Consider the following 13,411-nt stretch of genomic DNA (forward strand, 5'->3'; position numbering starts at 1 on the left):
TTCTATTCAACCATGCAGCATGATGAATGTAATATTTTAAATTAATTTTTGTTCAGAATGAATGAATGGCAGTGTTAAATTATCCTTTGTTTCTGTGCATTTCCTTTCTGTTTTGATGAAATAATTGAGTAGAAACATTAAAGTAGGAAAATAAAATGTATGAACATTTATGAATTTTTCTGAATTTGCTTATTCAGAAGTAAATACTACTGTTTCCAAAGTGGTGTGTGTGTGTGTGTGTGTGTGTGTGTGTAGAAAATGGCCTTTTATCTGGACAAGAACCCTACCAAGCATGGGAAAATTAACTTCAGAGATCTCCCTGAATTACAAAGATTCTGTGCTTTTATTTGAATTTTCAAAAATTGATACCAGATGAAAAATCCATAATTTTGTTTCAGCGGACAAGGCAGTTTCAACAGAACACGGGTCGTGCTATCGCTCTGTGATAAGAGGAATGTGTACGCTGCCACTTAATCAGCGGATCACCAAACAGATCTGCTGCTGTAGTCGTGTTGGCCAAGGATGGGGGAAAAATTGTGAGATATGCCCATTGTTGGGCTCTGGTAAGACTTCGGCTTTCTTGTTTGAACCATATTATTTCTAGTTTTGTCCAGTTATGTTAAATCCTGTGATTGCGCTAAATGTTTTGGTACCCATCATGTTCTCTGCCAAAACTGGGTTTCAGAAGTGCTGTATATACAGAGGTCTGGCTTTTTGCCATCCAAAGAAACTTGCTTCAAGTCAGTGAGGATATGCGGTGAGGAGTTCAGGGTTCAAAAAACCTACGGAAGCATGACAAAGTAGGAGAAACAGAGATATATGACTTCTCAGTGTATAGATTGATGCCTTTCTGTATATTTGGGCAGCGAACTCCATTATGAGGAACGAGGGGGAATGAGGGGAGATATAGCTGCCACTAATCTGGCAGCCAATAGAGGGAAAAGATTGCTATAAGTAGAGCTGTCATAAAACACTATGTTAGAGGAAGAGTTTTCTCTGTCCCGTGGTTCTCTTCATCCTCATGCAATTTTATTTGTTTGTTTGTTTATTATTAAACTAGCTGATATCCCAGCATTGCCCAGGTATTTATTTATAGGGGGAAAATGTCCAGACCAAACATAATTTCTAATATTGGATTTTCCCCCTTACCAGAATGAGCCCCCTTGTGGAGTACTGTAAAGCTGTTACCATGGCAACTCCACTGTGCTGTACAGTAGAAGCCATTAGTACAGCAGAATCCATTTTAAGGCACAACAGGCTGTATCTTAAAAGAACACATACATTACATTTTTTCTGCTGATGACATCCATTTTTCAATTTTGGTTCCAAGTATTCCAACTTACACTTGTTCTCCTGCAATGTTTTGATTATAGAAGTTATTTAAATAGACACCTTTAACAGAGAAGATATGTGTCCCCACACATCTTATATATATAACTGAAAAAAACCCCACTACTATTGAATTAGATTATTTGAGATGGTAAATCCCAGACACATCATATTCTTTTTGTAGCTTCAGTTTTTCTTTGTACTGTTTAAATCAAATCTTGTACTTGGCTACTTTTCTTGGTTTCTTGGCTACAGAAACTTTTAAGGAAATCTGCCCAGCAGGCCATGGCTACACTTACGCTAACTCAGACATTCGGATGTCCTTGAGGAAAGCAGAAGTTGATGAGCTGCCCTCACTCAGCTCAGAGGAGCAAAGGGGACATGGTGATCAGATGTCTAACTGGACAATTAGACAGAAGGAAGTGCAAGAAGTTTTGAAAGGTGGTGCCATAGATATTTTTTCCCCAACTGACATACCAGCAAGAAAAGGTAAGCGTCACCCATTTTTTTGGTAATTTCAAGGGTGTCACACAATTCAGTTTGAACTTTTCCAAAATGATTGTCTTCCAGGCCCTAATTTCAATGAATAATTTATTGTGAGTTAAGATACTTTAATAAAAAATCAATTTTACTTAATTTTTTATTTATGATATTCACACTACACTGCATATTTAAAACAGACAGAATATCAGATGAAGATGATTACAATGACACAAAACTGGGAGATGTGACTAATATTTTAGAGGAGAAAGTAGAGATTAAAAAAGATCTAATCTGGATTGAACAGTGGGAGGAAATGAATAGGATAAAATTTAACAGGGAGGTATATAAATTTCTGCTTTTGAGTGGGAAAAATAAAAAAGCATGCATATCAGATGGGGAAATCTGACTTGGCAATAGCACAAGGATCTGGATGTTGTTGTCAACCACAAATTAAATATGGCCTAATATTATGAATCAGTGGCCAAAAGGCTAATTCTATCTTGCAGCACATTAATGGGAACACTAAGTTCAGATCATAGGAAGTAGGTGTTCCATTTGGCCCAGCAAAACTCTAACCTGAAATGTTATGGTCAGTTCTGGACACTATAATTCAGTAAGGATCTGATATATTGGAGCAAGTTCAAAGGAGGCCTATCAGGATAGTGAAGGGTCTGGAAACCACGCTCTATAAAGGAGCAATTAAAGAATCTGGCAAGATGACTGAGGGGACATAATGGCACTCTTCAAAAATGGAAAAGCTATATAGCATAGGAAATGGGTTTGTTACCACTGGGTTAGCAATTCTCACTTGCAAATGTATTTGGCATTCAAAAACACCCTATATTCTAATAACATTTTGTCATTTTACAGCTGAATCCCCAGAAGATCAGGTGAGTAAAAAAATTACTGGTAAATCTACATTTGGGAGATGATTTATTTATTGTTAGATTTGCATCTTTCCTCTCATTCAGTCATTCAAGATGGTGCACAGAGTCCTCCTATGTTTCCTCATAGCAAAAACTTATGAGGTAGATTAAACTAAGAGCAAGTGGTGTAATATTCAACCTAAAAATAATAGACTGATCTTGTAAAAGTACTATATTTTTCATATAGTGCAGAATAGAGACTAGTTAAATTATATTTTAATAGAAAGTTTGAAAAATAATATATTAATCAAATAGGATGATTTTTAGTAGTTCATACGAAGTTCAGCAACAATTTGTTCATTGTTTTTCTACAGCTTGCCAATGAGAGATATTTTTACCCTTTGTAGTGTCACTACCACCAGAAAGGTCATTGGGCAGGTGGCATCAATAGCCTAATCTGATGAAAAAATATAGAATTGTAAAGGTCAATTTCTCACTAAGAGAGAGTTGGGGGAGGGGGGAGGGAGGAGGGAGGGAGAGAGTGAGTCTCTCTTTCATGGGGAAGGGAGGCAGGCCAAATGGGCCAAGGAGCTGAGAGGAAGTGGTTAGTATTGGTGGAAGAAAGAAGGAGAAAATTGCTAAAAAGCAAAGATGAACAAAGGCAGTTTCAGAGGCACAAGTTCTGGATAATTCATAGAATCAAAGAGGGAGACAAGTTAGTGAGTGAAACAAAATGATGAAAGATTGATCCAGTCATCACAGATTTCCAGGGAGGAACAAGTTCTGAAGAGACAAGAAGAAATTCATGGTAGTGATGGCTGAGAATGGTTACAAGCTAAGTTGATTAACTCTAAGGGGAAATTAGCAATAGCTAAAAAGATAACAACAGCTTATTTGTAGATGTGTGCAGAAGTACTATCATTGCTGGCAGTGAAATAAGCTTGTATAATCAGTAAGTAACAAGTGTTGGTCTCCCTCCCTTCCTCTCTCCCTCTCGCTCTCTCCCATTTCATGTCAAACTGAATTTAGGTTCATATAAAATTAGACAATCCACCTAATATGCTTACCCAGCAATATATTTAAAAGGAAATTGCTGAAAAAGAAAATTCTTAGGTCGGTTGGAATTCATCTCTATGTAAATTACATATACTTTATGAACAGTCACTGTACTTATGCTTTGTTCATAGGATACAGATGAGGCTACCCAAGAAACTGATACTAATCCAGGTAAATTGCAAAGTACATTTGCTGAAATAGGTGTTTATGAGTGAGATGACAAAAAGTGCAATTCTTAGGTTGTTGATTATTTTGATATGTGAGGGGAAAGAATCAAATAGATCTTCTAAACACAATCTATAATTTGCTGAATACTTATTGCTGACGGAAAAGCAAGCTGCATGTTGAACCTATTGGATAGAAGATAATAAGCAATATTTTATCTATTCTATTTTTGTCTATAAGAGATTAACTTTACAGAATTATCTTTTTAACTTCTTTTTACAGCACAATTACTCTTAAAGTGGTATCGGTAAATTATGCTATATGCAATTTATTCATATAATAAAAATTTTAAAACACTAATTCATATATGCATTATGAAGTTTAAGGATGCCATCTAATGATAACAATTAGACAATACTAATTCAACATCTGGTATTGAAAAGTTCCCTAAGGGTGAGTTCCAGGCACAAACCCAAAAACTTGGAAGACTAAACCTTTGGTTCTGGTGACAGATCTAAATTGGATACTGCAATTTCATAATTTCTTCACCTTCCTTAATTAATAAATATAAAACTCTTGGAGAAGAGCCAACGTCGCGACATGACAAGGTGCGGTCTCAACTGTCCGAGACCGCCGTTGATACTTTTATCGCCACATGGTCCAAACGGACCTAAGCCATGCCGAAGAGACGGCGAACAGAGAGACAAAGCCTTGCTGGTCTCAGGGATATTGCAAAGTCCCTGATTGACCCAAGGGAAGCTCTCCAAGCTGGCAATAAACAGACAGTCCCATGCTGACAAAGTCAGAGACGGCTCTGGAAAGAAGGCAGCTGAAAGTGAGTCCATCTGGTGAGGCTTTTTTCTTTGAGAATGATTGCCCAAAGGGATTTTTAAAAAAAGATAAATTAGTCCTTTAAGCAAAGAATAAAGCGGCGGAATTTATCTTTTATTGGATTGCCTTTGAAAGTTTTTATTTCTTTTTTTTCCTGTTAACAGTGTTTTGTGGATTGAAGTGACTGTAAAGCTTTTTGTTTCTCTTCGTAAGTGAACGAACTGTTTTTTTTCTCCTATTTTCTGCTGCCTTATCTGTTGGCTGGAACTAAAACCTTTTTTATTCTAATAATTCTTCTTACTACTTCTCATTAATCTTCATTAAAGACTTTTAAAGATTATTGTTCTCCATAAGCTTGAGATAAATAGGAGAAGAATTGAATCTGCCATTTGGAAGTTAGAACTTGGGTTTTTTTCTTTTTGAAACAATGTAACATTTGCTCTCTCTGTCTCCGATTTCACTGATGCTGTAATGGAGAGCTTTGCAGCTTTGCAGCTTATCTGTGCAATTTGATAAGAAGCCAAAGGAAGGGTTGTCTTTACAGGTGCCTTTCTTTTTAAAACACTCTTGGCAAGGGAAGGAAATTCTTTTTTTCCTCCTTGCTTTTTTTTCATTTGGAAACATGTATCAATCTTCAGATGAGGGAACACTGAGTCTTCAAGATTTGTTGATTGAAATTCAAAAGTTATCGGAAAGATCTGAGAGATTTGATAAGAAGTTGGATAGACTACTATCTCCTAGAATCCTACAATAAAGGATGATGGAATTGGAGTCCCAAAAATAAAGAAATGAATGAAGATGAAGAAGATAAGGATAAGATAAGAGATGAATTTAATGATGGAGCAAACCTAGGTGAAAATGGAAAGAAGGGAAAATGGAAAAGTGAATTTGATATGCAGGAGCTCTATTCCTTTCTTCAAGATACAGAGGGGGAAAAAGTGATGATGATGGAACTAAGAAGAGAAACTGTTTCAGAAATATGTTTAATCAAAGACATGCTAATTTTAATACCAGTTCAAGGGCAACAAGGTTTTTTGAGAGATCTTTCAAGCAAAAAAGTGCGGAGAGAAGTTTATAAAAACCTTATAAAGGAATTAATAAGAAGATTGACACAACAACTGGCAAAAGAGACAAGATTCTTTTTTTACTGGAAAGATACAGGTTGATAATGAATGTTGATGATAAAAAATTTAATTAATTTTTGGTGATTAATAGGTAGGAACCTTAATATTTTATAGATTTTTATATTGTTTTTAAATGTTTATTCATTAAAAAGTAATACATTATAACAGTAGCAATGAAATAATAACTCTAATCAGTTAAAACAACTTGGATATAAATTGCAAATTGGGACCTGGGGGGAATTTTTTTTAATGAATGTTAACAATAAACTTTTTTTTAGATTTTGTTATAAAGAAGTAATTTTTTCTTGGGTCTAACGAGAAGAGAGGTGACATAAATTTTTTTTTAAAAAAATATTAAATTTCTAGACCGCCCCCTCTCCCTGGAGGGACTCGGGGCGGTGTACAGGAATAAATTAAAAACATACAAACAATCATACACATAAGTAAAAATCAGATTAAACGGCACCTGTACAATTTATAGAAATTAAAAAACAGACCTTAAAACCAATCTTAAAAAATTTAGAAATAGGACTGAGGTGGGATAAGTGGAATTAGGCCAAGCCGGCTAGCTGGAATAGGTGGGTTTTAAGTTTCTGACGGAAGGAGCGGAGATCCGTAGTCATTCTAATGTCGGGGGGGAGGTCATTCCAGAGGGTCGGGCCCATCACAGAGAAGGCCCTTCCCCTAGGCATCGTCCGCTGGCACAGCCTAGTGGACGGCACCCGGAGGAGTCCCTCTCTGTGTGAGCGAATCGGCCAGAGGGATGTATGGGGCAGGATATGATCCCGCAAATAACTAGGTCCTGTGCCATGGAGCGCCTTAAAAATGATGGTCAACACCTTGAAGCACACCCCAAAAGCCACAGGTAGCCAGTGTAGCCCGTGCAGGAGAGGTGTTACGTGGGAGTAGCTAGAGACTCCCGAGACTGCCCGCGCGGCTGCATTCTGAACCAGCTGTAGCCTTCGGGTGCATCTCAAGGGGAGCCCCATGTAGAGAGTGTTACAGTAGTCTAGCGGGGACGTCACAAGCGCATGAGTGACTGTGCGAAGGGCGCTCCGGTCCAATAGGGGACTCAATTGGCGCACCAGTGATAGAAATGCACGAAAACTGTTTGTAACCAATCGACATGCTTTTGACAGGATGTAATGAAGGATGATTCTTTTTTTGTGTTTTTGTTTATTTAAAACAATTAAAAAATATAAAACTTTTCATCCTACAACTCACCTCTTAACTATGAGCAAATCCAATAAATAATGACTTCCTGAATCCGGATGTTAGCAAAAAGTCCAGACAGAGTCCTAAAATAATAACATAATTAACAAATATAAAACTCAATATTCCATACTTCAACTCTTAGTTGTAAGCAACATATTATGTTTTCTTCTGCTCACTTGTGTCCAATTTTCAGAAACTGTTTGGACAAGTCTCTGCAATTTTCTTTTTTCAGAAAGGGTTTGTCATTACCTCCTTGCTGGGGCTGATAGAAGTGACTAGCTCATGGTTACCCAACTAGCTTTCTGTCTAAGGCAGGACTAGATCTCACCGTCTCCTAGTTTCCAGCCTGATACCTTAACCACTACACCAACTGGCTCACATTTTTCTTCTGCTGTAAGCCAAACCACACTTAAAAGGCATAAAGTATATCCTAATGGAAATAAAACTTAAACACCATGTTAACTGTAAACAAACCCAATGCACAACATTTTTCCATTCCACATGCCAACACTACCAAGAGAACCTCCTCAAATAGCAACATATCCAGATAAACATTTCATATCTTAACTATAAACAAATCCACATTTAACAAGTATAAAGTAATCCCAGTATCCTAATACAAACAAAAATTTTAACATAGTAAAGAAGGATATTTCCTTTAAAAAGAACAAGTTACCAAAACTTATTTACTTAAATAAAAAGACAGTGAAATAGCAAGTTAGTTTAAATTCTGTCATACTAGGATATATAAAGTAACTGAAGGAGAAAAAAAACTCAAAACACCATATTAATGTAACAAAATTTAATAATTTAATTGTCTTATATTAAGGATTGAAGACAATCACCTGGTCTTGTCACTTTGACGGTGTCTAACTTATTTGAAATAGTTCAATAGACAACTTCTGAAAGTTGTTCTCAAGGGAAGTGGAAATTTAGTGTCTTTAAAAAGGATCCTTTTGTGGCTGAAGTAATTATGGCAAATTCCCTTATCTCTTTCATCTCCCACCTACTATAGATTTCTGTCTTGCATTCTCCTCACAAGGAGTAAATGTAAGGCAAACAGCTTGGGTGATCATGTATCTTTTCCTTATCCAAAAGGGTCAAAGGAGCCAGTCTACTCATTGGTTCCCTATGCAAGGCTGCAAATGTCAGCTCAGCTTTTTGCAAAAGTTATCTTCTGTCTGCCACTTCCCCAGAAGCAGTATGCATTTGTATGTCATGTGTATTTCAAAGCTTTTTCAATACACATTGTCTAATATTGTATACTGTATAATGTGTATTTGATTATTGTTAAGATCATGCTCTCTTTTTTCTGAGTATATTAGTCAAATATCCTGGCTCATAGGCAAGCTGGGTGTCAGGCGAGTGAAGGGTGATAGTTCCCTTGATCTGGAAGGTTGTGAACATCTCATTCCTGGAGTGATTGATGCCAGCAGCCTTTGAAGAGGCATTACATTTTGTAGTCTCCATGCATCTGAAACTTATTCTGACATTGCTAATTCATCCATATATTGAAAGACTTTTGTGAAAGTTTTCCTTTCTGCCTGTGAGACAATTCATCTAAAACTGGACCTAATACTCCATTCATGTCTCCAAGGAGATAATTATCCTTCCTCCATTTCTCTTTCTCTCCCTTGGAAAAATTGTGTTTTTTAAAACTCCCTGCTTGTCCATTGTGAGGTTGCTGCATCCTATACATATTAGTACTGCAGAAATAATTTTGAGTAAATTTGCTGCATTGGATTAGATGACTTATTATATCTTTCAACTATATGAATTATTCAGTAGTAAGTTGGACTGAATGATATGTATGAGACTACAGAGTCCAGTTGATTGCTGGTATTTGTCTAATATGTTTATAGTTTTTGCCTGTTTCCTTTGTAGTGGATGTAAGAGAGAATCCCCCACTTCCTCCTGCCAAACAATTTCCAGTAGCTGTAGATGAAACTTCTGCTTCAAGAGACACAGCAACAGTATTCACAGGTATGTTAACCTATTTTCTAATAAATTATTTCTTATAATTCAATTACAGTGTGCAGCAAGTAAAGAGATTTTGCATTTCAAATGGGTTCACACAAGACAGTCAAACTAAAGAATTTCATGATGCTAATCTAAAAAAAATGGTTTATGTCAGTTTCACAAGTGATATTAAAATTGATTATAGCATTTGTAGTTTTTTCTCTGTAATGAAATCTTACATTGTTTTTTCATATATATTGAATATGGTATCATAAATAATACACTTCAAACTAGTAATCACCCCTAAGCACCATCTTATGATGCAGTATTCTTTTTTTCACTGAAATAAATGCAAATGGACAGATCGTTATGCCAAATCCCAGGATAATTGAGAAAGAGAGAGGAGATAAAAGTATTCCAAGCACATTACATACCATATTTCAACAATCTAACAACTCAGAATCATGACTCCAATATTGTAGGTTGGGATCCTAAGATGGAAAATAGGCTTTGTCAAAAGACTTTGTAAATTCATGGCCAAGATGCTGTTTGAGCCAGCAACTTCTTGATTCACTCATCAGCTATTGTAACAAAATAGGATAATGCTCAGAATACCCATTTCTATCCTGCTTATATGCCAAGTAGTCCTTTTCAATCAAACCTGGGAAGGAGTTATAGAAAAATAACACTTTTCAACCATAGAACAACAATGGCAGAATTAGAAAGCTATGGAGTATCTCTTGTCATTTATTCCAGGTCACACAAGTTGAGTCATGGGCATTTTTTTGGTGGAGTGGGAAGATTTGTGACCTTAGGCAGAGATATGTTTACTGCTTGGATAATAGCAGCTGTGTTGTTTCAGTCTTGTCTTAATGTCTGGGAGAGCTGCCCCTGCCATTATGCTCTGCACTAAAACGTTCTTGGAAAGAGCCCATAGCAAAGACTGTCTCAATACTCTTTTGTCTGTATGGGTTTGTTTGTGAGCTGGCTGGTTGGTGGGATTTTTGAAATCTATGGAGAGATGTGGGTGTTTTCTGAGCTCTTGCATGTTGCTGGGCTGATTCCAAATTTTCTCCAGTGAGTTTGCTATAATCCAGAATGAAGTTATTGAAACAGAAATATATCTTTATAAATCTTGGTTTATAAATTATAGAAACCAGGCAAGCTCACGGCATAACATTTTGTGTTTAGACTGGTGGTACTGATTCCCTTTTAAGTATAGCCTTTGCTGTGTTTGGCACAAATGAATTGCATTAATTAAGCTAAAAATATTTACATTTGTCTTGGATTTGGGACAATAGCACATTGCCATTTTATTTGTTCCCTGACAACATTTTTCTTTTTCTTTTTTTAGAAATAAATCCATGTGCCTCTTCACCTGATATGTGTGGGCCAGGCACTTGTGTGAACTTTCCTGAAGGATATACCTGCTTGTGTTATCCTGGTTATCAACAGCATCCTAGTCACACTTATTGCATTGGTATTTTAGTTATTTAATTAGTTTGATGGTGGAAATGTAGTCTGTGGCAGTATGAGCATATAAGAAAAACGGTTTAAAATATACAATAGCACTTAGATTTATATACCACTTTACAGTGCTTTACAGCCCCCTCTAAGCAGTTTAGCTTAGTTTAGAGTCAGCATATTGCCCCCAACAATCTGGGTCCTCATTTTACCCACCTCGGAAGGCTAGAAGGCTGAGTCAACCTTGAGCCTGATGAGATTCAAACTGCCAAATTGCAGGCAGCACTCTAACCACTGTGCCATCACGGCTCATAGAAGTTGTTAGAGACTGGGAAATAAAGAATGTAACCCAAGAAATGATGCATACAGTTTTAATCAGTGATTTTTAGTTCAGTCTTCTACAAACTTCACTTTTCACTAGTGTGGGATTTGAATGGCTAAGATGGCTGGGTGACTACAGAACAGATAGGTAGGTCAGTTTCAAAATGTTTTTAACTATCTCCTCTTGTTTCAGATATTGATGAATGTGAGAGAAATCCATGTGATGGGAAGGGTCACTGTGTCAACACTGAAGGCTCTTATTCTTGCATCTGCTTCTCTGGGTATAGCATTCTCACTTCACAAAACATGCAAACATGTCAGGGTAAGAAATGTTTCTATGAAATCAGAGAAGGTAAAGGAAATTCACCATTTATTTATGTGGGAAAATATCTGCAAGTTCCACCAAACATCTTATTCTTCACCACTGAGGGCAGCACCAGGTAGAGTCTTCTAGGATATATTTTTTCTGTCACAAATTTATATTTATATTTATGTAGTGTCTGAAAAGGTATAATGTTTCCAAAAATGGAATATAAACTGGCCATGTTTATTTTTTTAAAAAAGACGTTGCAAATGTTTTAAAAGAACATTTGTCTTTTAAAAAACTAAGTAACAAATAGAGTAGGAAGATTTTCATTATGTAATGATTTTTAGGGAATGTTCATAATAAAACCTATGTACGTTAAGAGAACGTTACATTTAAAAGCTGGAGTGCTATAGAAAATTTGAAAATTTTTAACAAGAAAACAGAGGCAAATTTGTTAGCGGTTTAAAAACCCTGAGAACTAGATGCTGCTCTATTAATGCAGATCACAAATCAAATTACATGTGTACTGATCTACATGTTGGTAATGCCGTCTTCTGATGCCTACCATAGAAGATCAGGAAATGAGAGCAATTTGGTTGATTGGTTCTCTCTCACTCTCTCTATATATCTACAGTATCTATCTATCTATCTATCTATCTATCTATCTATCTATCTATCTATCTATCTATCTATCCATCATCTATCTATCTATCTATCTATCTATCTATTATCTATCTATCTATCTATCTATCATCTATCTATCTATCTATCTATCTATCTATCTATCTATTATCTATCTATCTATCTATCTATCTATCTATCTATCTATCTATCTATCTATCTATCTATTTTTCTATCTAGCTATCTAGCTATCATCTATCTATCGAGAGATGTTTTATTTTATTTATGTCTTGCCTGCATATCTCAGTTCTTTTATCTTTTGTGGCCAAGAAAATTCGCTAACCTTTCCTTCATCTTATCCATACATATATCTGAAGAAGCGAACAAAACAGGGTGCTCTGGAATTTATTGCCATATTTTATTTTATTGTTTAGCTGTTGCATGCCATTATTATTGTATTGATTTAGATCATGTTCAATTTCCAGCCCTACGCTTTTGATAATGATAGCAGATAGATAGCAGATTTAATATATAAATAATAAAGAGGATAATAAACCTTTCATTAAATATGGAAGCAAATGAACAGAAAAGCAATAGTATGATATGTATCTAAAACCTTTTGTATCTGCATACTTTTGCAGAAGCATTTACATTTTGAAATATGTAAATTAGATTAAATGTTAATTATTGATTGATTATATGCCATCAAGTCAGTACCAACTGTTAGAGGCACATAGACTTTCTTCAGGGCAATTTGTGCCCAACCTGGTCCTTCAGTTTGCCCAATTTTGGTCCCATTGCCACTGTGATTGAGTCCATTTACCTTCTGCTGGTTGTCCTCCTCTTCTCTTTCCTTCTGTTTTTCCCAGTATTATAGACTTTACCAGAACACTAGATTTTTCCATAATGTGTTTTAAAGTATGATGATTTGTTCTGGTCATTCCAATTTAAACATACTGTATTAAAAGGATAATATGAGCTAAGTACTTGACCATGGTGCATCATAGCAATCTGGACTGATGATTTTTGCTGAAGAGCATGTTGCTGTGAATCAACAGATCTAAATGAGTGTAACCAGCCAGATGTGTGCCATGGAGGGCAGTGTATCAATATACCTGGCTCGTATCACTGTGAGTGCAAAAGAGGCTACTTCTTGAATCACAAAGGACAGTGTGAAGGTGAGTGTTAGATTGGGTAATGGAGAGGCACACACAGGCTTAACGGTAACAACAGCTCTTTATCTAACAGTGAGTTTGCAAAAGACCTCTGCTTTCTGAAATGTTCTCCTTTCATAGCTAGTTTCGATCTTTCTTGCCAAGTAGTTCCAAATACTTGACATGTATAAATTCATTCCTTACAGATTCACCTCAGCTTTTTAATGCGACTTGTGTCTTTAGCAGAGAACATGCCCATTTAGAAAGGTGTTTTATGTCACTTTTATTCTGTTCATTCAGATTTAACTTTTATCTGGCTACAAATAAATAGGATGTGTGAAGTAATGCTGATAAGGAATCTGCTAAACAGAGATTGCCCTCTTCTGGAAAGAAGGAAAATGCAAAATAGTGCTGTTTTTATATTCCGACTTCCCTTTTGCAATTTATGTATATTGGTTTAAATCATGTATCTCTGAAGATGTTTCCATCATAGCTGGTTTTCTTCAGCTGGTTTTC

General features: G+C 36.0%; 1 protein-coding gene across 9 annotated transcripts in view; it reads left to right on the plus strand.

Annotated features, from left to right (window-relative positions):
* LTBP2 (latent transforming growth factor beta binding protein 2) overlaps positions 1-13,411 on the plus strand; it is a 116,595-nt gene that overhangs the window by 67,696 nt on the left and 35,488 nt on the right. For all 9 annotated transcript variants that reach the window (XR_014173965.1, XR_014173966.1, XR_014173967.1 and 6 more), the window contains exons 11-18: positions 399-563; positions 1,585-1,818; positions 2,683-2,702; positions 3,866-3,905; positions 8,954-9,052; positions 10,383-10,508; positions 11,007-11,135; positions 12,800-12,919. Coding sequence is in view for 4 of the 9 variants with exons in the window: in XM_081937333.1 (XP_081793459.1) it covers positions 399-563; positions 1,585-1,818; positions 2,683-2,702; positions 3,866-3,905; positions 8,954-9,052; positions 10,383-10,508; positions 11,007-11,135; positions 12,800-12,919 (933 nt within the window). In the remaining 5 variants the exon portion in view is untranslated. The remainder of the gene's footprint in view (positions 1-398; positions 564-1,584; positions 1,819-2,682; positions 2,703-3,865; positions 3,906-8,953; positions 9,053-10,382; positions 10,509-11,006; positions 11,136-12,799; positions 12,920-13,411) is intronic.

Source organism: Natrix helvetica (genome assembly GCF_964273705.1).
Source record: "Natrix helvetica genome assembly, chromosome: 1".
Taxonomy (NCBI): Eukaryota; Metazoa; Chordata; class Lepidosauria; order Squamata; family Natricidae; genus Natrix; species Natrix helvetica.